The sequence below is a fragment of the Nycticebus coucang genome, chromosome 9 (genome assembly GCF_027406575.1).
Source record: "Nycticebus coucang isolate mNycCou1 chromosome 9, mNycCou1.pri, whole genome shotgun sequence".
NCBI classification, from domain to species: domain Eukaryota; kingdom Metazoa; phylum Chordata; class Mammalia; order Primates; family Lorisidae; genus Nycticebus; species Nycticebus coucang.
The window spans coordinates 109,445,509-109,473,195 of NC_069788.1; the positions used below are offsets into that span (position 1 = coordinate 109,445,509).

At 42.1% G+C, this 27,687-nt stretch overlaps 1 protein-coding gene across 16 annotated transcripts in view; it reads right to left on the reverse strand.

The window, feature by feature from the left end:
* The window catches only part of TTLL5 (tubulin tyrosine ligase like 5), a 331,666-nt gene that overhangs the window by 33,938 nt on the left and 270,041 nt on the right, over positions 1–27,687 (reverse strand). For 5 of the 16 annotated variants that reach the window (XM_053601040.1, XM_053601039.1, XM_053601035.1 and 2 more), the window contains one exon: positions 22,835–22,917. The exons of 2 other annotated variants lie outside the window; for them this stretch is intronic. In XM_053601040.1, the coding sequence (XP_053457015.1) occupies positions 22,835–22,917 (83 nt within the window). Of the gene's footprint in view, positions 1–540; positions 678–18,297; positions 18,421–22,834; positions 22,945–27,687 lie in introns of all 16 variants that reach the window. 9 more of the 16 variants (XM_053601031.1, XM_053601030.1, XM_053601029.1 and 6 more) reach the window with 4 other exon arrangements.

The following is a 27,687-nucleotide window of genomic DNA, read 5'->3' on the forward strand; positions in this document are numbered from 1 at the left end:
TTGGCAGTCCACACTATGCCCAGATCTCTCAGGAAAAGACCAAACACTTGGGAGTTCAAGACCAGCCTGGCAATATAGCAAGACCCCATCTCTACAAAAAACAGAAAAATTAACTGGTGGTGGTGGTGAGCATCTGTAGTTCCAAGCTATTAGGGAAGCAAAGACAAGATGGCTGACTGAAGCTTTCCACAGAGGCTCCCACCCTGAAGAAGAATTAAAGGACAGAAATTTAGCAAGTAACCTAGTGGATTAGAGTTGTGCCAAGAGAGAAGGTTGAAGAACACACATCAACCCTGCTGAGGTGAGCTGCGACCCCAAGGATACAAACAAAAGGTACAAAATCCATCACCAAGTGGATGAGAGTCCCTTCCCCCATGAGAACGGCCTGGAGTACCCCATAAACAAACAAACAGAGTTCAAAAGTCTTCCCATTATATCCCACGAGAGACCCTCTAAAAACTGGACCTACTTCCCCTACTAGGGTGCCATGACGCTCTCCTGCCAGGCATAAAACTGTATGAAACTGTATATATTCTCTACCTGCAATTCTGAGCTCCCAGCACTCCCCTCCACTCTCACTCTGAGGTCTGGAGGCCTGTCCCCGAGGAGTCCAGATTCTTGGGTGTTTTCTTGAGAGGTGTGGACAGGGCATGAACTGCTGCTGGTCAGTGCTGATTCTGTGGCATGGGAGTGAGGAGAGGACAGTCAGCTGAGAGGGAACCACACAGGAACGGCGGTGCCCTGAGGCACAGAGCAGCAGCCGTTTTTGGCAACAATAGGGCTCACCCCTGGATATTCCGGAGTCACACCCTCTGTCTCTCTGGGCAACCAGAGGAGGCTGGGCATCTTCTTAGGTGGCAACCACCAGTGGAACAGATCTGGGACGGAAAAGCATACCCCGTGAGTAAAGGGTTTGCCTGAGGCAATACCGGCCTGGGTAGAGCATGGGGACTAGAAAACGCATGCACAGTGCCGGCAGAATCCCAGGGTGGGGCTGACCCAGAGGACTGCTTTACAGAGCCTAAAACATGTCCAGCCCCCAGGGGATCATCAGCCTACACAAAAGAGGGCAGGAAGCTAGAACTGACAGCTAACCGAATACAAACTACTGGGTAGCTGCAAAGACAGGGACTGAGGTGCAGGTTCTGTGAACTGAAAACAGCTTCTCTTCTGCAGGGGAATTTAGCCAGGACAGAAACAAATTCCGCAAAGTAGTTCTGTTCTACCAGTAACATCAATCAGGGGTGGGGCTGGAAGTGAGTGAACAGCTTCAGCCTCCATGAAGCACGTGAGGTTGTCAGGCCTTAACTCCCCCTGCTGGATAGTGGCAGAAAGCAGGGGCTTGGCTGAGGAGACATAGATCTCCTTGTGATTCAGGCACATGCAAACCCCTGGAGTATCTGCTCAGTGGAGACAACTGGGTCACAGCCCTGCGGGGTTATCAGTGACTGGGTGTGACAGAGGTACAAGGTGGGGAAGGAGGCATCAACCTTCCCAGACTAATCTATTTTCTGGGTGGGTCCTCCTGACATTACGGAGCACTGGAGCAAGTCATATTTGAGTTGTTAGCAGACCCCTGCGATCTAGTTGCCAGAGACCTTTTAAACTCTCCCACCTGAGACAGGTGTTGACTGAGACAAATGATTTGGACCTTTTGAACTGAGCCAATCACCCGAGGACTATCCAAGTGGTGCCCTGCGTGTGTGGTTGTAGGAAGGTTTGATTTTCCTTTTCCAATTGTTGCCTGTGGGGGACGGGGTGACTTAATTGCTGGTATTTCTCCACAGCTGAGACTCAACCCTAACTGTTTCACTAGGGTCGGACAGAGACCAGCTGAAAACAAGACAGAGCCACTTAGCTCTACCACACCAAGCAGGTCCTCAGTTTCTCAGGCCGTAGCACTGTACGGGTCCTTGGCAAAGCTCCAGGGGAAAAGGTAGACACCAGACCCAGCTTTTGGGCAAAGGGCTGGTTAATCACTACTCCTGGAGCCCTGAACCCAACTTTTTTTCATCCACTCATCTAGTCAAATGGTGTAAAATAATCATGGGGCAGAATCAGTGGAAAAACTCTGGTAACATGAATAACCAGAGTAGATCAACCTCCCCCCACAAGGAGGTTGGCAGATGTAACTGAAGATCCCATTCATAAACAGATTGCTGAGATGTCAAAAATCAAATTCAGAATTTGGACTGCAAACAAGAGGAAAAGATGGAATTAGAAATTTGAGGAGCAATTCAAAAGTTATCTCAAGAAATAAACGAATTTAAAGCCAAACCACCAAAGATTGTGACACATTGAAGCAAGAATTTGCAGCCCTTGAAGATCTGAAAAATACAGTAGAATCCCTCAGTAACAGAGTGGAGCAAGCAGGAGAAAGGATTTCTGATATTGAAGACAAAGCTTTTGAATGCTCCCAAACTCTCAAAGAGGAAGAGAAATGGAGAGTTCTCTCTCTCTCAGAGAACTCTGGGATAAGTCGAAGAAGGCTGATATCTGCCCCATTGGAATCCCTAAACATGATGAAGTGGCTTTGCAAGGCACAGAGGCCCTTCTCCATGAAATTATTAAAGAGAATTTTCAAGACATACCAAGAGATTCTGAAATTCAGATAGCAGACAGTTTCAGAACCCGAGCACAACTCAACCCGAATAAGGCATATCATAATTAACTTCACTAAAGTTAATACGAAGGAGAAAATTCTGAAAGCAGCCAGATGTAAGAAAACCATAACCTACAAAGGGAAGAATATTAGAATGACTGCAGATCTCTCTGCTGAAACCTTTCAAGCCAGAAGAGGGTGGTCATCAACTTTTAATCTCCTAAAACAAAATAACTTTCAACCCAGGATCCTGTATCCAGCTAAACTGAGTTTAATTTATGATGGAGAAATTAAATACTTTAATGACATTCACACGTTGAAGAATTTGCCATAACCAAACCAGCTCTTCAGGATATTCTCAGACCTATCCTGCATAATGACCAGCCCGACCCATCCTCTACCACAAAAGTAAACTTACTCAGAAACTTTTGATCAAACGCCAACTTTCACAGTGGTGAAAGGATTAAAAATGTCCACTGGACTATTGAAAAACTCGATACCCAAAATTTTTCCAGACTTATCAATATTCTCCATTAATGTGAATGGCTTAAACTGTCCTCTAAAGAGGCACAGGTTGGCTGACTGGATACAAAAACTCAGGCCAGATATTTGTTGCATATAAGAATCTCATCTTATCTTAAAAGATAGACTCAGGGTAAAAGGATGGCCATCCATATTTCAGGAAAAATGGAAATCAGAAAAAAGCAGGTGTTGGAATTCTATTTGCAGATACAATAGGCTTTAAAACAACAAGAGTAACGAGGGATAAGAATGGTCACTTCATATTTGTTAGGGGTAATACTCAATGTGATGAGATTTCAATTATTAATATTTATGCACCCAACCAGAATGCACCTCAATTTATAGGAGAAACTCTAACAGACATGAGCAACTTGATTTGCCCCAGCTCCATAATAGTCGGAGATTTTAACACTCCTTTGGCAGTGTTGGATAGATCCTCCAATAAGAAGCTGAGCAAAGAAATTTTAGATTTATACCTAACCATCCAACATTTGGATTTAACAGACATCTACAGAACATTTCATTCCAACAAAACTGAATGCACATACTTCTCATCAGCCCACGGAACATACTCCTAAATCGATCACATCTTAGGTCACAAGTCTAACCTCAGTAAATTTAAAGGAATAGAAATTATTCCTTGCATCTTCTCGGACCACCATGGAATAAAAGTTGAACTCAGTAACAACAGGAATCTGCATACTCATACAAAAACATGGAAGTTAAATAACCTTATGCTGAATGATAGCTGGGTCAGAGATGAGATTAAGAAGGAAACTGCCAAATTTGTGGACAAAATGACAATGAAGACATGAACTATCAGAACCTCTGGGATACCACCAAGGTACTCCTGAGAGGGAAACTTATAGCACTGCAAGCCTTCCTCAAGAGAATGAAAAGAGAGGAAGTTAACAACTTAATGGGACATCTCAAGCAACCAGAAAAGGAAGAACATTCCAACCCCAAACCCAGTAGAAGAAAAGAAATAACCAAAATTAGAGCAGAATTAAATGAAATTGAAAACAAAAGAATTATACAACAGATCAATAAATCAAAAAGTTGGTTTTTTGAAAAGGTCAATAAAATAGACAAACCTTTGGCTAACCTAACCAGGAAAAAAAGAATAAAATCTCTAATTTCATCAGTCAGAAATGACAAAGACGAAATAACAACAGACTCCTCAGAAATTCAAAAAATCCTTAATGAATATTACAAGGAACTTTATTCTCAGAAATATGAAAATCTGAAGGAAATTGACCAATACCTGGAAGCACGTCACCTTCCAGGACTTAGCCAGAATCAAGTGGAAATGTTGAACAGGCCTATATCAAGTTCTGAAATACTATCAACCGTACAAAATCTCCCTAAAAAGAAAAGCCTGGGGGTGGCGCCTGTGGCTCAGGGAGTAGGGCACCGGCCCCATATACCGAGGGTAATTGGTTCAAACCCAGCCCCGGCTGAACTGCAACCAAAAAATAGCCAGGCGTGGGTGGTAAAGTGAGACTCTGTCTCCATAAAAAAAAAAAGCCTGGGACCAGATGGCTTCACATCAGAATTCTACCGAACTTTTAAAGAGGAACTAGTACCTATATTACTCAACCTGTTCCAAAATATAGAAAAACAAGGAAGACTACCCAACACGTTCTATGAAGCAAACATCACCCTGATCCCCAAACCAGGAAAATCCCATATCACCAAATATCACCCATATCACAAAATCCCAAGACAGAGATGTTGGCGTGGATGTGGAGAAAAGGGAACACTTCTACACTGCTGGTGGGAATGCAAATTAATACATTCCTTTTGGAAAGATGTTTGGAGAACACTTAGAGATCTAAAAATAGACCTGCCATTCAATCCTATAATTCCTCTACTAGGTATATAGCCAGAAGACCAAAAATCACATTATAAGAAAGATATTTGTACCAGAATGTTTATTGCAGCCCAATTCATAATTGCTAAGTCATGGAAAAAGCCCAAGTGCCCATCGATCCACGAATGGATTAATAAATTGTGCTATATGTACACCATGGAATTATTATGTAGCCTTAAAGAAAGACGCAGACTTTATCTCTTTCCTGTTTATATGGAGGGAGCTGGAACATATTCTTCTTAGTAAAGTATCTCAAGAATGGAAAAAAAAGTAAGATAAGACAAGATAATGTTGTCAGCCCTACTATGAAACTAATTTATGGCTTTCATATAAAAGCTATAACCCAGTTATAACCTAAGAATATGGGGAAGGGGGAGAGGGAGTGGAGGGAGGGGGAGGATGGGCGGAGGGAAGGTGATTGGTGGGATTACACCTATGGTGCATCTTACAAGGGTACATGTGAAACTTACTAAATGTAGAATATAAATGTCTTAACACAATAACTAAGAAAATGCCAGGAAGGGTATGTTAACCAATGTGATGAAAATATGTCAAATGGTCTATAAAACCAGTGTATGATGCCTCATGATCGCATTAATGTGCACAGCTATGATATAATAATAATAAAAAAAAAGATCCAACACTCCGTGCTCTGCAGTGGGCAGAACTTCAGATCGCCATGTGAGGGGGGAAGCGTAGACTGGGAGTTTGGACTTTGTGGGGGAAAATATATGTACAATTTTATGCCTGGTGGGGTTGTGTCTAGGTTCGTAAGTGGGACCTCCCTGGAGAAAGAGACCTGGTGTTTAGTGGCTCTCTCCAGTGAGGTGAAATGAGAGGTCTTTTGTTCCCAGCTCACTTGCGTAAAGCCTGTGGCGGGCCTCCCACTTGGGGGAGGGCTCTCCTGTCCTCTAGTCGATAGGCATTGTACCTGTGATTTGTTTTCTTGAAATGTTCTTCCTTGGAGTTACAGCTTGCCAAACTTCTTTCTTGGCTGAGCTCCCCATCGTTGGCTTCACAGAGTTCGATTTTGTCCAGTTTTTCTTCCTCTTGTCAGGAGCCTCTGCTGAGGGTTGCTACCAGTCGGCCATCTTCCCAGAATCCACTAATCTACTTGTTGTCTTTATGGACTTTTGGTCTTTTACCTATTCCGGACACTTCACGTAAATAGAACCGTACTGCATGTGAGACTGGCTTTACTCAGCTTAATGTTTTCAAGGTTCATCCATGCTGTAGCGTGTATTAGTTCTTCATTCTTTCCTATAGCTATATAATGTTCCACTGCATATATACACAGCATTTTACCACTTCGTTATCTGATAGACATTTAGGGTGTATCCATATTTTGGTAATTAAGAGTAATGCTGCTGTGAACACTCTTATACAAACAGTTATGTGGATGTTCTCACTTCTGGTGAATATATACATGGGGTATGTATTGCTGGGTCACATGGTAACTAGAGATATATGTAACTGCTTGAAGATCTGTCAAAGTATTTTCCAAAGCAGCTGCACTTTTCATTTTCACTGGCAGTGTATAAGGATTGTAATTTCTACACATCTTTGCCAACACTTGTTATTACCTATTTTTTTAATTTTATTTTTTTTTTGTTTTTAGAGACAGAGTCTCTCTACTTTATAGTCCTCGGTAGAGTGCCATGGCATCACAGCTCACAGCAACCTCCAGCTCTTGGGCTAAAGCGATTCTCTTGCCTCAGCCTCCCAAGTAGCTGGGAATACCCACCACAACGCCTGGCTATTTGTTTGTTGCAGTTTGGCCAGGGCTGGGTTTGAGCCCACCACCCTCAGTCTATGGGAATGGTGCCCTACTCAGTGAGCCACAGGCACCGCCCTATTATCTTTTTTTTTTAACTATAGCCATCATAGTGGATTTGAAATGCATGGCCTCTCTGTTTTTAATCTGTTTTCCCTTAGTGACAAATGATGCATCTTTTCATGCATCATTGGTATATCTGAACATATGTATATCTTCTTTTAAGAAAGGTTCAAATCCTTTGCCCATTTAAAAAAAATGGATCTTCTGTCTTTTTATTGTTGTGCTTTAAGAATTCTGTATATATTCTGAGTGCAAGTCCTTTGCTATACATAAGATTTCTAAATATTTCTTCCCATTCTGTGGGCACTTACCTTTCTTGTGGGTATCCTTTAAATCACAAAATTTCATAATATGGATGAAGGCCAACCTGTCTAACTCAGTTCTTGCTCGTACTTCTGGTATCATATCTAAGAAACTGTGGCCTGATTTGAACACATGAAGACTTACTCTTATGTTTTCTTCTACGAATTTTATAGTTTTAGCCCTTCCATTTAGGTCTTTTATCAATTTGGGGTTAATTTTTGTGTAGAGTATGAAATAGAAGTCCAATTTCATTATTTCACATGTGGATGACCAACTTTCCAAGTGCCAGTTGAGAAGACTGTTGGTATCCTTGTTGAAAATCAATTAACCATAGATGCATGGGTTTATTTCTGGATGCTTAATTCTATTCCATGCCACAATGTCTTGATTACTAGAGCTTGTATTCAGCATTACTTTTGTTTTTATTTTTTTATTTATTTTTGAGACAGAGTCTTACTATGTTGCCCTCGGTAGAGTACTGTGGAGTCACAGCTCACAGCAACCTCAAACTCCTGGGCTCAAGTGATTCTTCTGCCTTAGCCTCCCAAGCAGCTAGGACTACAGGCACCCACCACAACACCCGGCTATTTTTTGGTTGCAGTTGTCATTGTTGTTCAGTAGGACGGGGGCTAGGCTCGAACCCGCCAGCCTCGGTGCATGTGGCCAGCACCATACTCACTGACCTACAGGTACTGAGCCATCACCATTAGTTTTAAATCCTTTTAAAAATTCTCTGGTTAAATCCTGTTGTGTGAAATTCTGTTTTGGATTTTCCATACTACCAGGCCCCAGTCCTATTCTTTTTGGAGAATTTCAGCAAAGACCTGAACACAAGGAAGCTTTTCTTTAAATGAAGTAGGAATCATTAATAACCTACCTTAGTTTTTTTTGAGACAGTCTCTCCCAAGTACCTGGGACTATAGGCATGTGCCACTACATCCAGCCAGTTTTTCTACTTTTAGTAGAGATGGGTCGTGAACTCCTGAGCTCAAGTAATCTACCTGCCTCTATTCCCAGAGTGCTAGGATTACAGGTATAAACTACTGAGCCTGGCCTGTTTGTTTTTTTCCAGACACGGTCTTGCTCCCAGGCTGGAGTGCAGTCGCATCATCATAGCTCACTGCATCCTCAAACTCCTGCCTCAGCCTCCCAAGTAGCTGGCAGTACAGGCATGTGCCACCACTCCTAGCTAATTTTTGAAATTAGACAACATTATCGTGTCTAGGCTGGTCTCTGACTCCTGGGCTGGAGCGATTCTCTCTTCTTGGCCTCACACCCTGTCCGACTCTCTCTCAGTTTTTAAAGCAGTTACACTGTGAACAAAATCTTAAGAGGATATTATCTGTGAACAGAATTTAGTGTTAAGAGAAAAACTGAACTTTATAGCAATGTTAATCTACATAACTTTAAGAGTATACATAATCATTACTCTGCTGAAGGATATCAAGTAATGGATAATTTATATGAATGGATGTGGTATATCATAATTTTATATTGTACTTGGAACAAATATATCTTTTTTTTTTTTTTTTTTGTAGAGACAGAGTCTCACTTCACTGCCCTCGGTAGAGTGCCTTGACATCACAGGACTCACAGCAACCTCCAGATCTTGGGCTTCCGCGATTCTCCTGCCTCAGCCTCCTGAGCAGCTGGGACTACAGGCGCCCGCCACAATGCCCGGCTATTTTTTTGTTGCAGTTTGGCCGGGGCTGGGTTTGAACCCGCCACCCTCAGTATAGGGGGCCGGCGCCCCACTCACTGAGCCACAGGTACCGCCCCAAATATATCATTTTAATTGAGAAATATATTTATAGTGTTCTTTTTTCTGTACAGCCTTTTTTTTTTTTAACTTTTTTTCCCCATCTTCCTCACTTACTTTTTAACTCTGCCAGGAAGATACAACTTCCAGGTATTAGGGACCCCCCCAACTTTGTGTACCAGGAGTCAGGACTGAGGCACACTCAGGTCACAGAATAGCTTTTCTATTTATAGTGGTCAAGAAGTTGGTGGCGAGGGGCTACAGAAAGGTAATGAACTTCTTCTAGCAGGTGCAGAGCCTCTGGAGAGAAACCGTGCTGTGACAAAAACTGGTACATGTTTATGAACAGATATTTCCCCTTTTCCCTCAGTAAGAGAGGCTGGATCTGCTCAGGGAGGCAATAAGCCAGCTAAAGGACCACCTCTCCAGACTTTTCTGTTGCTAGGGAGAAGCGGGCAAGGCAGCCAGTGCTGGCCAATGATATATTAGCTAGAAATGATAGGATTCCAAGAAAGCTTTTTTAGAAGGGGGACAGATTGAGCTGGCATCTGTCTTTTGCCCTTCCCCCCTTCTTGCCTGGAACATAGACACAATGCCAGTAAGAAAGGAACCATCTTATGTCCAAGAAAATAAAAGCCAATGCCTTAAGGTTAGTAGAGCAGAAAGAGAGGGGCCTGGCTCCTCGGTTATGTCTCTGTCACTCTGCAGCACTAGACTGGACTTCTTGTCTCCAGACTTCCTGACATGTGAGAAAACTAAATTCTTTACTTACGCAGCCACTGATTCTCTGAGTTTCTGTTACTTGCAGGGAATGTTCTCCTAATTCATCCAGAGGTGATTCCCTCCAGCTTTCCCCCTCCCTCCCACCTCTCACCTTCAGCTCTGCCTTCTGCTGCAGAGCTTCCTCTGCATCCGGGTTCCCTCTGCCAATCAGAACTGCTGCCCCTTCCAACTTGGCTCCATCACCTAAATGCAGGGGAGTGGAGGTAGAAGGCCCACCTTGTTTCTTGTCCTCCCCTTTCCAAGTCTGGCTCCATTCAAATGAGGGAAAGTTAAATGGCCAGATTAAGGAAGAAAGCCAGCCTAAACCATATATAACCCCACACTGCCAGGAATCCCCCCTGATGAGCAATTTGAGATAACAACCAGACACTGCAGGGAGGCAGAGGCTCCTTGGAAAGGAAGTTGATAAGACTAAATTGCCTGGAGGAGGCAGTTCAGCAGGGTCTGGAATAAAGCTGCCTGGGTTTGAATTTCAGCTCCTCCACTGACTGTGCACCTTGGACAAGCTGCTTAGCTTCTCTCAGCCTGTTTCCTCATATGCAAAATAGAGGTAACAAAAATACCTACTTTTGTAGGGTTGGGTGCATTACATTCACAATCTATATATATTTTTAATTGTGACACAATCTATATAATGTAAAATTTATCATCTTAGTCTTTTTCTTTTTTGAGACAGGATCTCACTATGTTGCCCAGGCTGTATCTAAACTCTTAAGCTCAAGCGATCTTCCTGCTTCAACCTCCAGAGTAGCTAGGACTATAGGCATGTACCACAGGACCCAGCTTAACTATTTTGAATTGTACAGTTTGTGGCACTAAGTACATTCACATTTTTGCGCTATCATCCCACCACCCACCTTCAGAACTCTTTATCTTGAAAAACTGCAACGTTTTACTCATTAAATAGTAACTCCCTATTCCCCTGCCCCTCGTAATAACCTTCCTATTTTCTATCTTTATGATTTTGACTCTTCTAGATACCTCCTGTTAGTGGAATCAAACAGTGTTTGTCTTTCTATGACTGGCTTATTTTAGGATAATGTCCTGAAGGTTTATCCGTGCTGTGCCCTACTGCAGAACTGCCTTCCTTTTTAAGGCCCAATAGTATTCTACTGTACGTATATGCCATATTTGTTTATTCATTCATCTGCTGGTGGACACCTGGGGTGCTTACACTCTTTGGCTATCATGAATAATGCTGCTATGAACATGGATGTACAAATTTGTGTTCAAGCCCCTGTGATCAATTCTTTTCAGTATACACACAGAAGCAAAATTGCTGGCTCATAATGGTAATTCTATTTTTAACTTTTTGAGGAGCCACCATATTCTTTTCCATTTTATTTATTTATTCACTTATTTTTTGAGACCTTTTTTTGAGACAGAGCCTCAAGCTGTCACTCTGGGTAGAGTGCTGTGGCATCACAGCTCACAGCAACCTCCAACTCTTGGGTTTAAGCAATTCTCTTGCTTTCGCCTCCCAAGTAGCTGGGACCACAGGCGCCTGCCACAATGCCCGGCTATTTTTGTTGCTGTTGTTGTTGCAGTTGTCGTTGTTGTTTTAGCTGGCCCGGGCTGGGTTGGAACCCGCCAGCCTTGCTGTATGTGACTGGCACCCTACCCACTGAGCTATGGGAGCCACCCTCTTTTCCATTATAAATGGCTGCACCATTCTACATTCCCACCAACAGTCCACAAGGGTTCTAACTTTTCCACATCCTCCACAACATTTAATTTTTGCTTTTAAAATAATAGCCTCTTGCTTTCAATAGTGGGTGTGATGTGGTATCTCATTGTGGATTTTGATTTGCATTTCTCGTATGACTAGTGATGTTCAGCATCGTTTCATGTGCTTATTAGCCACTTGTATATCTTCTTTAAAAAATGTCTACTCAAGCCATTTTTAAATAGATATTTTTTTGTTACTGTTGAGGCAATCTATAATCTTTACATCCCAATCCTGAAAGACTGACATATATATATTTATTTATTTATTTTTTTTTTTTTTGCAGTTTTTGGCCCAGGCTGGGTTTGAACCCGCCACCTCCGGCATATGGGGCTGGTGCCCTACTCCTTTGAGCCACAGGCGCCGCCCAAGATTGATATTTTTGTGCTTATTGTGCATGTGAGGAAACTGAGGCTCAAAGAGGCTAACTGATTAGTCTAAAGTTGCCAACTGGGAAGTGATAGAGCCCACACAGGTCAGTCTAACTTCAGAGTCAGGCTCTATCTTTCCTGACTTCTGGAATTCTTATAGAGCTTAGGTATTATTACTGATGCTATATACACATAAAGTGTAACATATGATTCCAGAGGATAAATCTGAAACAATATTTAACACTAGCCTTATCTCTAATATCAGAAGGTGGTGTCTAGTTTCAGGTATTACATAATTTAAAAGGAGCCTAAAGAATGCCTGGCGAGTTTGGAAGAGAATACAAGACAGTTCAGTGTTTAAAAGCAAGATCTGATCTGTGTGATAAAGTGAAAAGAGCTCCTATTAGTTACTGCAGAGAAAAAGCTGAAGGATAATATTTTCCAAATAAGCCTCATATTAACTTTGTTCTCTTCTAATAAGATCTTTGGATATGGACTGAAACAGAGCATTTTCATACTGAAATCTACACTGCAACAAAGAGGTTTATAGTAAGGCCATGAATGTGTATCAGAGGTTGTTATCTGAAGACTAGTTATCAGTCATTCATTATTTTATAGGAGGCAGTTTATAGAATTGCAAGAAGTAGAATAAAAGGTTATTCTTATTTTGATGATTGTTTAATAATAAATGGTGTTATTTATGAAATCTTCAGTTGAAGATTTTTATTTTCTTTTTTTTTTTTTTTTTTTTTTTTAGATGGATTCTTTTTTTTTTTTTTTTTTATTGTTGGTGATTCATTGAGGGTACAATAAGCCAGTTACACTGATTGCAATTGTTAGGTAAAGTCCCTCTTGCAATCATGTCTTGCCCCCATAAAGTGTGACACACACTAAGGCCCCACCCCACTCCCTCCCTCTCTCTTTGATTTTTATTTTCTTAACTTTGGCATTTTACTTAAAGCCAGGTGAACAGAGGGAATAGATTATCTTTCAGACAAACTTTATGTATGTATGTATTCTTTCCTTTAAGGTCTACATTAGAAAGTAATAAAGTACTACAGGTATAATTAGGGATCCAAGACACACAGCATGCAATTCTGTCCTCAAAGAGTTTATGGTCTTGTTGAAGGGATAATTTACTCAAGAAGTGAATAGAAGGGGTGGGGGGTGGGGGGAGAGAGAGAGAAAACAATCCCACCCAGAGATTGAGTCATGAGTAGGGCAGACAGCTGCTGAGGAGACAACAAATGACCTGGTCACAGGGATGGACTAACAGAGTTGCTGCTTAGTCAGCAGAGCTGCTCATTACTTCAAATCAGGCTGCAGGTTTTCATGAAGTCTGGCTCCTGAGACTATTTATCCCCTGTGTTTCATCCCTTAACAGAAGTAAATTGAGGGCATCTCTCTTCTTTATAATCAAAAGGCTGTTGTAGACAACTCAAGTCCTCTGCATAAAGAGGAAGGTAAGTATACGTACACATGCACAATGGTGATTTATTTTGGAGAATAGTAAATATGATGAATAATACATAAAACAAAAGGGCTAAGAAAAGTTGTATTTCTAAGAATGTTGTGGCTTTGAAAATTCCATTTCCAAGATCTGATTAAAAACTATGACCAATTCATTACCTAATAATTTTTTTTTTTTTTTTTTTTTGAGACAGAGTCTGACTCTGTCACCCTGGGTAGAGTGCTGTGGCATCACAGCTCATAGCAACCTCAAACTCTTGGGTTCAAGTGATCCTCTTCCCTCATCTTCTGGAGTAGCTGGAACTATAGGCACCCACCACAAAGCCTGGCTATTTTTTTTTACAGACTAGGCTGGTGTTGAACTCATGAGCTGAGGCAATCCACCCGCCTCGACCTCCAAGAGTGCCAGGATTATAGGCGTGAGTCACTGTGCCCAGCCTTTACTATAGCAATTTCTAACCAGGTGTATTTTCTTCACCCTGTTATCCTAAAACCTGGCTTTAGACCTATGGTGCTAAATGGAAATAACCGTATGTTCAAAAGATGAGAACTAAGAAGTATAAGACCATTTTAGTTTTAGTAGTGAGGCTCTTCATTCTGAAGCCTTAAGGGAATCTGAGTCTTTTTCTTTATAATCATAATTTGAAAGAACAAAGACTAAATACCAGCGCAAATCATGCCAACAGGGCAATACACTTAAACTCATCGTTCTCCAAGCCCTGCAGTTACACACCTACACTCTTTGGGGCCTAATTCAAACTCTGTAGATCAGGTAAGCAAAGTTGTAAATATTTCCATGTGGAAAGCTTGCTTTTTTCCAATGACAGGCATGGCTTAGCATGCCATTTTCTTTCTTTAGAACTTTCTGGAGCAATTATGTCCTGAGGATATACGAATGGTAAAGCAAAGGTATGTTACTAAAACAAGCATGCCATTGAAACTAGTAGCAAGGTATGTAGGCTCACAGGATGGATAACCACAGGGAACAGATGGATAACTTGGAGTGGTATGTGTACAGACAGCGAGCAGGGCAATGCTATGTGGCTACTTGCCCAGCGCAGCACTGCAAGAATAGGCTGGATCATCTTCCACCCAGAGTGAACACAGGACCACACAACTCTGCTACAAGATGCAGTGGTAGGTGCAGAACAAAACAAGGCACCTGGCATTTTTTCCAGGTGGTGTGTGTGCTTCTATAAGTGTAATTTGAGAAAGGGGCCACTGCACTTCCCCTGTCTCCTTATAACAAAGTAGTAATTGTTAACAATTGAAGAATCATCACTCTTTCTTGGGATTTTGCCAGTTTAGCAAGAGACAATATCAATTTTCAGATACTGTCTTTCCCAGTAGCCTATTTCTTAATCTGTGTCAGAAATGAGAGTTCTCTGGGTTTTTTGTTTGTTTTGTTTTTTTAAGAGGCAAATAAATGCCCTTTGGGTAGGTTCTTAGAAATATCCCCACCCTTTCCCTCAAATGAAAAGCCAGGCTGTCTTCTCCCAACTTCTAACCAGGTTGTTCAGCTATCCTTGAGTTTTGTTTCGGAATGTGGGAAGAGTTACTAAATGAAATGAAAGAGGCTCCAGGACAGAAAAGCATGAAATTTCAATGACTGACAGCCAGGTGATTTTGCCATGTAGAGAGATGCACATCCTTCTTGGGTGGCTGCAGCCAGATCTACCCTAGCAAAATGCATACTGTTAAATCATCACTGTGTAGGCCAGGTGAGGTGGCTCACACCTGTAATGCTAGTACTCTGGGAGGCTGAGGTGAGAGGATCACTTGAGCTCAGGAGTTAAGAGCAGCCTGAGAAACAGCAAGGCCCTATCTTTACTAAAAAATAGAAATATTAGCCAGGCATTGTGGCCTGTACCTGTAGTCCTAACTACTCGGAAGACTGAGGCAGAAAGATCACTTTAACCCAGAAGTTGGAGGTTGCTGTGAGCTAGGTTGACAGATGGTACTCTAACCTGGGCAACACAGTGAGACTCTGTCTCCAAAACAAACAAACAAACAAACAAACAACACAGTATAATACCAGCCTAATAAAGTGCTATGACCAGTTGCTTGGAACTGGGTGACATAAACCTAATTCATATTTTTTTCTGGTTCCTTTGTACTTAACATTAAAAATATTTTTCTTCATGGTGTCTAAGAATGTACATGTTGGATATAATATAGTAAAGTTGGTGTGGCCACAGGAGGAAATGAAAATAAGGATTGGAAGATGTTGAATGTTCTCATGGGTCCCAGAAAGGGGGGTTCCTGCATACCACACAGAGTCACAGGGAAAGGACCAATGTCAGTCAGGAGGCAGAAGACAGGATGAGGGGAAGTCTAGGCCAGAGCCTTTATTGGGATTTCTGTGGAAAAGGCAAGGCAGGGTAAGTAAAGAGCTTTGGATTAACTAGTCTGAATCATTCTAGTAGGCTTTGAGATATAGGGATGGTTACCTGGTATCTAGCCCTGAGATGATTTAGGGCAGAGGAAAGTTTGGCTTAGCAAAGATAAGAAGTAGCTGAGGTACAAACTTGGGATTGGTTGGTTTGCCTATTAAAAGTGTACTCATGGGTTCGGTGCCTGTGGCTCAAGCGGCTAAGGCACCAGCCACATACACCTGAGCTGGCGGGTTCGAATCCAGCCCGAGCCTGCCAAACAACAATGATGGCTGCAACCCAAAAAATAGCTGGGGGTTGTGGCGGGCGCCTGTGGTCCCAGCTACTTGGGAGGCTAAGGCAAAAGAATCGCTTAAGCCCAGGAGTTGGAGGTTGCTGTGAGCTGTGATGTCACAGCACTCTACCCAGGGTGACAGCTTGAGGCTCTGTCTCAAAACAAACAAACAAAAACAAGACAAAACAAAACAAAAAAATAAAATAAAAGTGTACTCATGGACAAGTTGTTATTATCTTTAGGAACTAACTAGCCCTAGAAGGTACAGTCTTCCCCTGGGTTTGTAAGACCCTCCAAATGCCAGGGCATCAAGAATATAGAAAATAGAGTTCATATCTAAGAAAACAAAGAGCAATGTCTGTATTTAAGTACGACACTTGCCCAGAGCAGCACACAGGGGTCTTAACATGGGCTGAGGTTCCCAATTTCCTTCCACTAACACACCTAGCACCGCAACCTACATCCTTTGATAAGGATAATTTCTCAGTATTACAAAACATATTACACAAACACAATTCAAGTTCTCTAATCTAACTTGATTGCCTCCGAAACCCAGGTGTACACAGATTCTAGGAATGTTGCTGGTCATGACATTTCTTTATGGGACTGTGGCTGAAGGAAGCTCTGCTGTCTACAGTGCCTTCATTAACAAAAAGAAAGAGCCTGCTTTGGGTGATGGGCTGTGGCCTCTGAGATTCTGTCTCATTTTGTAAACTACCTAATTCCCTGCTCAAGGAGCGGCAACCCACTGCCATCTGCCACATGCCAGGCTGGTGGGCCTGCCTCTGCAGCTTCTCAGCAGTTATACTCTATCATGGGAGGCCTGACTTCTGAGACCAGCTGCTCTGTCTTTTTCATCCAGACACACCTGGCATGTTGTCTTAACACCTGAGCTAGTCACAAAGCACAGCATCAGCCATCCTTAGCTTGTGTACAGCTGGGGCTCAGCAGAGCTGTGTTTGCAACAGAGATCTAAATGTTGAGATGAGCTCTTTCCCAAGGCTCCTTTGCTGATGACCCTATTTTGCCATGTGATGTTCAGGGTGGACTGTGAGGGGATACTAAGGAAAGAGGCTCAAGGAAAGTGATGTTACAACTGTGCAGGCCCAACTCTCACAGTATTGGAAAGGGATGGACAGGATTACTTCTTGGCAGACCATCAGTTTGGTTTGGAACCTGAGGTCACTTTCATTCTTCTGGCTGCCAGTCTCTTGAAGGAAATATCAACCTTCTCTCTTTAGTTTTCTATATTCTATTAGTTGTTCATCATTGGACAGGCTGCTCAGCATCAGAATTAAAGGACCAAACATCACCAACAGAACTCTGGTTGTTTTCGCTTTCTCTGGTACATTTTGGTAGATGACCAAGCCATGGATTTGGTGTTCCTTTCTCTTTTTTCATTCCTTTCTGGAAAGAGTTTAGATGGGCTTGGGAAAAGATATTTGAAGCTTGCTGATCCAATGTAAATGAATCCTGTAGTGGGTAAATAATTTCCCTCTCTCCTTTGCTCTCCTGGGGTATTCTGATGAATAATGCTTTTCAAGCAAGTTTTTAAATATTCCCTAGAGGTAAAAGGAGTATTAAGCTCATAGCAGGTATGCCCTTAATGCTTTAGTGTGTATGGCAGAGCAAAGAGGAAAAGAATCATCAAAGCCCTGAAATTTCATAGAATTTTCTGGAAGGTTTTCAAGGCCATGGCTGGGAAAAAAATATTGAGGGCAGCACTGGAAAAGGTGGATAGAGCTTCACAAGATCAAGTTAGGCCCTTCCTTCCATGTATGAGCTCTTTTTGGATAGGTGTAGGATGAAGTATATAGTTTGTTTTGCTGCCAATTATAGCATGTTTATTTGAAATAACTCAGCAAAAAGCACAATTATCAATCTTACCAAAATTAAAGGCAAAAAAATTTGTTCCCTCTCTGCCTCCCATTACCTAAAAATCTAGTTCACAAACTACCTAACTCTAGTCTAAAGGTCTACTTTGGTAATAAATATCCATTCGTTTTTCAGACTATTGCAACCTGACCTTCAAATGTTTTCTCATATATTCTGTTGCAATTTACCTGTGGTAATTATGGCTTTAGTTTCTTTCTTTGATTTGTGTCAAAATACTTGTATTTTTAAACAAAAGCCTTTAGTAACAGTAGAGAAATTTCTTACTGCCACAGCACCACCTACTGGTAGACTATTATAAGCACAAGATATTTGTAACTCAACTTTGACCCACAGTTTTGGAGACTCCTTCTAAGCTTTGGTTTTATAAAGCCCAACTTAACAGTTATTTTGAGAAGCTGTCAATTCTCTTGATAGCCACTACGTCTCTTGCTCTGGCATAAAGTCAGCAAGTGAAAATGATAAAAATATGGTCTTATTCTTACTGTTACCTTAAATTGGCCCTGACTTCACCGACTTTGATTTTCTCTGTCCTACAACTGTAGCAAGGGCTCCAGATTGTGTGGGCAAGGGTTTGGATCTGGCGAAAATAACTTGGGGAGCTTCCAAAGGTCCTGAAAAATGGAAAAAAAATCCCCACTTAACACTGTATTTGATCTTGGCCCAAAGGACAAGAGGTCAAATCTAAATCTAGGTAAGGGGATAATTGTCCTCCCAGAGTTGTGCTCCCATTTCCTGCCAAACACCAAATCCACGATCACTCTTTTGCTTTCAAACAGAACACAAGTGGGTAATCAACCCAAATTCTTACCCCTCTGTCCTTGGAGAAAGAAGAATGTTTTGGGAGCAATAAAAGGTATGGAACACTAAGGCAAGCATCTCAAGAGTTCCATTTATTTTTATTTTTATAAAATGCTCTTAATCCACTGAGGAGATCCAATAACTATATAAAAGATGGTAAAGAGAATAAGAACTGATATTGAAAATAGGTCATTTTGCTGAGAGCTTCCAGGCAAATAATTTCACTGGAAAGTTAAAGTGACTTCTAGATCCTTCGGGTTTAAACTCCACTGGGTTTACTTTATTTAAAATATGTGCCTTTCTCCTGTTATCTCAGGTACACAATAAAGTGGGCAGGCAGAGTCATACCAATGAGCTATTGACCCATCCTCATGCTAAGAGCACAGAGCTATAGTACCTTTTATCAAGGCCTGAAACCATAAGCATTTAACATGTTAACATCACTTCTCACTTCTTATAAATGAAATCTATCATTGATTTGCAAAAGGTGGTAAGGTCCTTCCATCAACTATAGACTAATAAGAGCTTAAAAATAGAAGAGAGTGGGGAGAAGTTAGGCTCCAAGATAGGAAAGGCTTAGGCAGAAGCCAAGGGCCAAGGATGAGGGCAGCTGGTATGGTTTCAGACTCCTATAATAATGGTAGTTTACATTATCAAATCAGCACGAGAGAAATGTCAGTTATCTAATCTGTTGCTCTCTGCTATTTTAGTTCACCATCACCACTTCAGAACTCAAGAAGAACGTCACAGTTATAAAGAAGAAAGGCCATGACCTTGGCTTTGGGCCAATGGCCCTCACTCCAACTTCCTTCTCAAATTTCCCAATTTGCTGACTCTACACCTTCCCTTCCACAGCAAACTTCCAATACGTAGCCTGAGGTTGGGAATGTCATGAAAAAGTAACGTTCATGGAGCATTCCAGGCACTGTGCTAGGAGCTTTCACTTCACTATATCTCATTTAATGATCATCACGAAAAGAAGGTCATTAGCCCACCATCAGTAGAAAAGGACTCCTTTTCACAGGACATTCTTCTGAACCCCTTGAAAAACTGCTTTAAATCTACTTGCATTACAGAAAACATACACTATGTAGTTGAAACACTCAATGCTCCAGGCAGTTACTTACAGTTCTATCAATATAAATAACTGGAACAGAGTTGGTTACTACGACTGCAAAAGTGAAATGTTTATTGGGAAGTAAGGAAAATGCCTGCAGCATACTACGTCCCTCTCCTCGGTGTTTCTTTAACTAAGGATCCAGGAAAGTCACAGAGTAGAAACAAATTCAAGAGGGTTTAGAGGCCCAGAGTCACTTGGTGACAAAAGTAGTAAATAACAGGCTGTCTAAACACAGTAAGAAAGACTAATCTGCTTATTACCTCAAGGTAGACAGACATACAGGGAAATGTCAGTATTAGAAGCCAGGAAGAAGCACAACTTCTCTTCACTCTGGTTTTGCACTGATACGGAATTCAGTGTGTTACAAAATCTTCTGAATATCTTCACCAAGTCAGCAAACATTAATTCATGGTTAAGATGCTGCAAATATGACCCACCTGACCCCTCAGTTTCTAACTTGTTAGCTAGAGTGCATGCAGAGTTCAAGCCAACACTGAAGTAGTCAGGGTTTCCCCATTTCCTAGGCTTTGCAGACTTAAATTCCAAGAGCTGACGGGGTTCTAACAACTGTATCTCACAGAAATCTTTTAAACTTGGCCATAGTTCTCTGAACCATCACTTCTCAGTCTGCAATTGTAGGTGGAAATTTTACTTCCTTAAAAACAACCATGTTCTAGTAATTATTTTGTGGTCAGGGTGAGGGAGCAAATAGAATATATACCCATCAAATATTTTTTGAATCCAGGTTCTAAGATTTTAAATGGGGAAAAATCTTTATACTCGTACCAAAGTATTACCTGACCTGGGTGTAGTTAGAAAGCCCTCCCATACATATTGCTTCATTTACTCCTCATAATAAGCCTATGAGAGATTAAGTACTTAACCCAGCCACATAGCTAAGTGTCTGGGTTTCTCAGAGATTTTGGACATGTAATCATTTTAAGGTGTATTATGTCAAACCACACCCCCACCCTTTGCATCCCTGCTTGAAATTCCTCGATGGTTCCTTGCTGTGGTCAGGACAAAAACCAAGCTCCCTACTTGGCTCATAAACTGGGCTGCCTCCAACCCCTTCCTCTTGCCACTCCCTGCTCATGCCCCTGTCTCCAGCCACACTGACTGGAAACTTGCAGAACTCAGCAGCTGTTCACTGCCCTGGCCTTTGCACATGCCATTCCCTCTTCCTGGAACTCCTTTCACCCCACGCCTTCTCTCTCTCCTGGCTGACTTGTCTACCTTCAATGTTTCTTCCTCTAGGAAGCTCTCTCCAGTCTCTAAATATCTGGAGGCTCAGTTGCTTGGGTTCAAATACTGCCCTAGCATTTACTAGCTGTGATACTTTAGACAACCTTCATAACCTGTCTATGTCTTTATTTCTTTAGCCATAATATAGTTCACTACACATTATATACCTGTGTAGTGACACTCGGCAAATGTTTGATGTTGTCTATTATTATTATTATATTTATCTATTTATTTTGAGACAGAGTCTCAAGCTGTCCTCCTGGGTCGAGTGCTGTGGCTTCACAGTTCACAGCAACCTCAAACTCTTGGGCTTAAGCGATTCTCTTGCCTCATCCTCCCAAGCAGCTGGGACTACAGGCGCCCGCCACAACACCTGGCTGTTTTTGTTGTTGTAGTTGTCATTGTTGTCTTAGCTGGTCCGGGCTGGGTTCGAACCAGCCAGCCTGGGTGCATGTGGCTGGCGCCCTACCCACTGAGCCATGGGTGCTACCTGTTATTATTGTTTTTGAAGACAAGAGTCTCACTCTGTCACTCAGGCTAGAGTGCCATGGCCTTAACCTAGTTCAAAGCAACCTCAAACTACTGGGTTCAAGTGATCTTCCTGCCTCAGCCTCCCAAGTAGCTGGGACCACAGGTGCCTGCCTTAACACCTGGCTAGTTTTTCCATTTTCAGTAGAGACAGGGTCTTGTTCTTGCTCAGGCTGGCCTTGAAATCCTGACCTCAATCAATCTGTTCGCTTGGCCTCCCTGAGTGCTAGGATTACAGGTGTGAGCCACTGTATCAGGCCAATGTTGTCTATTGTTATTCCATGTGTCCCCGGCACATTCCCTGCTGAGTCTGTAAGTTCCCTGACAGCAGAGACTGACTTGTTCACCTTGTATGTATCTCAGTACCAATAGGTGCTTAGTAGTATTTGCTGAACTGAATCAAAGCGGTTTTCTTTGAATTTCCTGATTACTTATTAGTGCATCTTTATTATTCACAGAAAACTATCTCCAGACCAACACTGACTAACTTATATGTATGTACCAACACTGAGAGGCTTCAGGTCCTCAGTAACAACCTATCAATAGACAGTGGCATTAGCATGACAAGACCTGCACAAATGACCAGAGTTCAGGTCTAAATCCATGGATAAATTCCCAACGCCTCTCAACTTTCTGAGCCTCAGTTTCCTCATGGGGGGAGGCTGGAGAGAGAAGACTAACCTCAAAGAACTGTTGAGAGGATTAAGTGAGAGATACAATATGTAGAAATACAAAACAAAGAGTGAAATCCTGGCTCGGCGCTTGCAGCTCAAGCAGGGAGGGCACCAGCCACACACACTGGAGCTGGCGGGTTCCAACCCAGCCTGGGTCTGCCAAACAGCAATGACAACTATAACCAAAAAAAAAAATAGCCAGGCGTTGTGGCGAGCACCTGTCATCCCAGCTACTTGGGAGGCTGAGGCAAGAGAATCACTTAAGCCCAAGAGTCTGAGGTTGCTGTGAGCTGTGACAACGCGGCACTCTACCCAGGGCGACAGCTTGAGACTCCATCTCAAAAAATAAAAAGAAAATAGAGTGAAATACCAGTCAATTTTAGTAAAAACTCAGGGCATTTTTAAGCCCTGCAAATCTGACCGTATTCTATCAGACTGTGGAGTTTCAATTACCCTAAACTAGTTCTAGAAAATGCCTATCCTAGGCATTAAAACTTATTTTAAAGAAGAATGTAACAAAAATGCCAATTGGCCAATGCTTTAAGGGTCTGGATACTTCTTCCTTTGAACTGGTGTTCTCTTTGGAGGCAGAAGAGAGAATGTGCCAAGCCTAGCACCTTCCCTGCTGCCCCACCTGCAGAGGAGCTGGTGCCCACTAACCTGTGGAGCTGGTGACGGGCATAAAGGCTGCAGAGTTAAGGCTGCTCGGGAGTCCATTCAGCTGCCCTTCTATGGAGGACCCTCTGAAACACAAAGGAGCGCCATCAGACCTGCAGACAGAAAGGTGAGGTGATGCAGGCCCTCCAATGGCTCCCCCTCCTGATCCTGGTGCTTCCTCTTGTGTGGCTCATTCTCTTGCTTCTTTCAAGACTTTGTTCAAAGTCATCAGAGAGGAGCCCTTTGACCAACCTACACCCTTCTTTGGAAGTATTACATCTTTTAAAATGTATTGTTCATTTTCCCCCACTGAAATATAGCATCAAGAAAGCACAGGGGCGGCTCCAGCCAGAAACTGCAAAACAATAAAAAATAAAAAAACTTTCCCTTAAAAAAAAAAAAAAAAAAGAAAGAAAGAAAGAAAGAAAGCACAGGCTTTGGCTCAGTGTGGTGGCTCCCGCCTATAGTCCCAGCACTTTGGGAGGCCAAGGCAGGAGGATCACTTGAGGCCAGGAGTTTAAGACCAGCCTGGCCAACATAGTAAGAACCTGTCTCTACAAGAAATAGAAAAATTAGCTGGGCATGTACTTGTAGTTCCAGGTACTTGGCAGGCTGAAGTGGGAGGATCACTTGAGCCCAGCAGTTGGAGGTTACAGTAAGCTATGATAGCCACTGCACTCCAGCCTGGGTAACAGAGTGAGATCCTGTTTCAACAGAGAAAGCACAGGCTATGATGTTGTGGCTAGAACAGTGCCTGATACAAAAAGTTACTCAATAAATTGTTGGTTATTAAATAAATTAAAATCCTGGTATTGGCTTAGATAAATCATATAAAACACACTTTTAAAAAAGTTTTCATGTAGAGCAACAGTTCTCATCTGGGGAAGGTAGAAAGGACAGATTTTGTCCCCCCTCACCTCTTAGGACAAGGGGCAATGTCAAGACATTTTGCAACTATTCGGTGCTACTGGCAGTTAGTGAATAGAGGCCAGTGATGCACTAAGCATCCTACAGTACACAGGAAAATGCTCCAAAACAAAGAATTATATCATCCAAGATGTCAGTAATGCTGAGGTTGAGAAACTGTTATACGTGTCCAGCATTTCCTCTCATGCCAACTTTGACAAGAGACAGGACAATGTATATGATTCTCTGGGCAGAACTTCCCCAGTCACGTGTCTCAGAAATTCTAGGACTAGTTTGATATCCTACAGACCATGTCAGCTCTTCCTTTTATAGTCTCATATAGCTCTCTGTAACTCTTTCATTACATTTATCATTAAAAGTATAAAATAATATAACTGGTTTGCTTAATATCTGTCATCCTTGCCAAAATATAAGCTCTGAAAGAGACATGCCCCTTGAAAAAAAATACGGCCCAGCATTGACGCAAGGATCACACTTTCTTACAGCCCTTCCCCTCTGGCAAGCTGGGATTTGGGCCCTACTCTTTTCTTTCTGCTTTTGTTTTTGAGCACAAGGAGGAATGGAGAGAGTCAGGAGAGAAAGGAGCAGGGGACTTCTCCTTTCTCCCATAAGCCCCAGCCTTGGAGAGCCACCTCTGAAATGCCTATGCCTTTTCTCTCAGACCCATCTGGGACTGATTTTAGCTCTTCTAGATCCAAGTGAAAAAGGAAAACTTCTGGAGGGCCTGGGACAAGCTCTTTCCTTTGTAAAAGTGAAAAATCCTTGGGCCACTGTGCTTGCTTTGGGAGCAGCTGAGTGGAGAAAAGCCCTGGGACTGGTCTCAGTTTCACAGATTAGTCCAAAAGGGAAGAAAGCAGGCAAAATCTTTGGGTTAGTAGAAGAAACAGAGGTAATACAAGGGACCGAGCTGCGTGAGAGGTGAGAAGAGGCCCCGGGCGTCGGGGGCTAGACCCAGTGAGTTCTCTAGCTTTCTCCCTCTCCTCTCTGAAACCGTCAACCAACCCTTTACTTTCCGAGGTTTCACCCACTTCTCACCCAAGACCTTCCGATCTGTTCCTCACTCTTCCATTCTCCTTCCTCCCATCAACTCCCTTCAAAGGCCTCGGGAGCCACCACTAATTCAGAATTTGAACATTTCTAAGGATTCTCGTTTTTCTTGCATAGGGTCTCTATTCCTTCTGTGATGGAGAAATGTGTCCACAGCAATCCAGGGGAAACTCTTGAGTGGATTTTTCCATGGAAACACTGGTGCACAAAATGGTTAGATCTGTCATTACTACTTCGGGCACATTACAGGTAAATACAGTTTAGTGGTGATAACATCATTTCCTTGGGAAAATACATTCCAACTTCTGGATGGCCCACTCCTAAATGAGAACTTTTGAAACAGCCTGAGAGCCTGTTTGTGAATTTGTACTTGCCCCTGCAATTATTCTTTGCTGCTTTGCTGGGAATCTCTGTATTTTAGGAAACATTTACATAGAGAGGTATGTATGTGTTCCCTGGTTTTCTTTTAAGTCAGGTACTATAGTTTAACATCAGGGATAACAGGATGTACCTCAGAGAGTTGTTGAAGGTTAAATAAGATGGTGAATATATGCACTTCCTAGCACAGAGTGTTACACAAAGGACTAAATAAAGAAACATCAACTATTATTGTCATTTTTATTTAGGAATATTGTTCAACACTCTCTGCATTCACTATAGGCTATTTACATACAACAATACCTTTTCTTCCAGTGTCAGAATAACTTATTCAACTGTGCACCAAACAAAGCAGGTAGCTGTATTATGGGGCTGTGTTGTATAAAATATGTATCTTTAAGCAGGAAAATAACAGTGCAGTGGGATGCTCTTCCTATGAGAAAGGGCCAGGGAAACTGAGACTGACTGGAATAACATAACTCCCATCTTATCCTAATTGGAACATCAAATAAATCAGCCACTATTTTTTTTTTTTTTTTTTTTGAGACACTGTCTTACTTTGTGGCCCTTGGTTGAGTGCCATGGCATCACAACTCACAGCAGCCTCAAACTCTTGGGCTTAAGCGATTCTCTTGCCTCAGCCTTCCAAGTAACTGGGACCACAGGCGCCTGCCACAATGCCCAGCTAGTTTTAGAGATGAGGTCTTGCTCTGTCTCAGGCTGGTCTTGAACCTGTTAGCTCAGGGAATCTACTCGCGTTGGCCTCCCAGAGCTAGTATTACAGGTGTGAGCCACTGCGCCTAGAATCAGCCACTTTTATTGAAATTATAATTGTCTTTCTCTCTGAATAGTTGAACATGAAAGTTAAATATGTGTTTGACCCAGCTCCTCTACCTGCTGCTTTCTGACCACAGTGTATGGGGAATATACAGAAGTGGCTAAAGATGAATTTAGAAAAACTGGAGTTATTGAGTTTTATATGAGTTTTACATTGAGAAATACTGAAAAGATAGGATAAGATGCTTTAGCTTATGCCTGTAATCCTTGCACTCTGGAAAACCGGCTGGACTGCTTGAGCTCAGGAGTTCGAGACCAGCCTGAGCAAGAGCAAGACCCCCATCTCTAAAAAAAATAGCTGGGTGTTATAATGGGCACCTGTAGTCCCAGCTACTTGGGAGGCTGAGGCAAGAAGATCGCTTGAGCCCACAAGAGTTTGAGGTAGCTGTGAGCTGTGAAGCCAAGGCACTCTATTGAGGGTGACAAAGTGAGACTTTGTCTCAAAAAAAAAGAAAAAGTAAAAATAAAAAAAGATAGGATAAGAAAGTTACCATTATTTATATTAAGATAAAAGTTGGAGTTCAAATCCAAAAAGAGTGGGTTTCTAGTCATTAACTGATCTTTTTGGACACAGTGCAAGTGCCTATGGGAGGGAAAAGTGAGTCAAAAGTTGAGAGTTAGAGGCTTATTACAACTTCAGCTGTGATAACAGACTCAATTCAGGCTTTTGTCTGAGGATGACTGTCTGTCAATGATTATTAAAAACTGCTTAGGGATGCAGCGCTTGTGGCTCAAAGGAATAGGGCGCCAGCCCCATATACTGGAGGTGGCAGGTTAAAACCCAGCCCCTGCTCAGGGGTAGGCTGCCTGATTAGCTTAGCCACTTAAAAGCTGTACTAAGAAATGTGGTTGTATATAGCATCAACAAAAAACTGATAGAATTCCATGAATAGTGACATACTCCTTTCAAGTAGGGCAATATCTTTCCCTGGGGCGTCTCATGGCTAGCACCTAAAGAGTTTCCTTAAACATTAACGGTATACTTCCTAACCCTGAATTACATTCACTTGTCCCATATCTATCGACTCCTTAATCCTCTTCCATTCTTCTGAGGCCTGAGAAAGAGCCTGACATCATGTTATTCCTACTCTGAAAGGACAGCTCTTCTAGGCCTTGTAAACAAGTTGTTCAGTGATGCCTTGCAAACCAATAATATCCCCGTAAGATTAAATATTGCCTGTATTTACCATTTTGAAAGATCTTGTCTATTGTAAGTCTCTATTTAGGGAATATAAGTCAACCAAACACCTGGCTAGAAATTCTACTGGCATCAAGACTACACCGTATTGCCAGCCTACATGATACAAAGGGCACAAGTCCAGGAGGGGTAGAATGAGCAATATCCCCATTATCCACTTCGCCAGTCAGGCTTTGGATGCACTTTTCTGTGCATCCTCATATCCTTTATTTGTGGTTTCCTCTGTTCTTTTTTTGCCAATCTATTTTGATCAATGGAAACCTTTCTGAAAGCGATACGCTTTCTTTAAGGTCTGTTATTTTCATTACTTAACAAGGTTGACGGTGGTTTACAGCTATATTGTTTCTCTTTGGGTTCTTTTCAAGGCTTTCCCTAACAGAGGTACTAGTTTTCTATATTTCGACAGTTTGGTAAAAGTTTATCTTGGATTCATGCCCCCACATCAGAGACGACCTTTCTGTACAAGGAC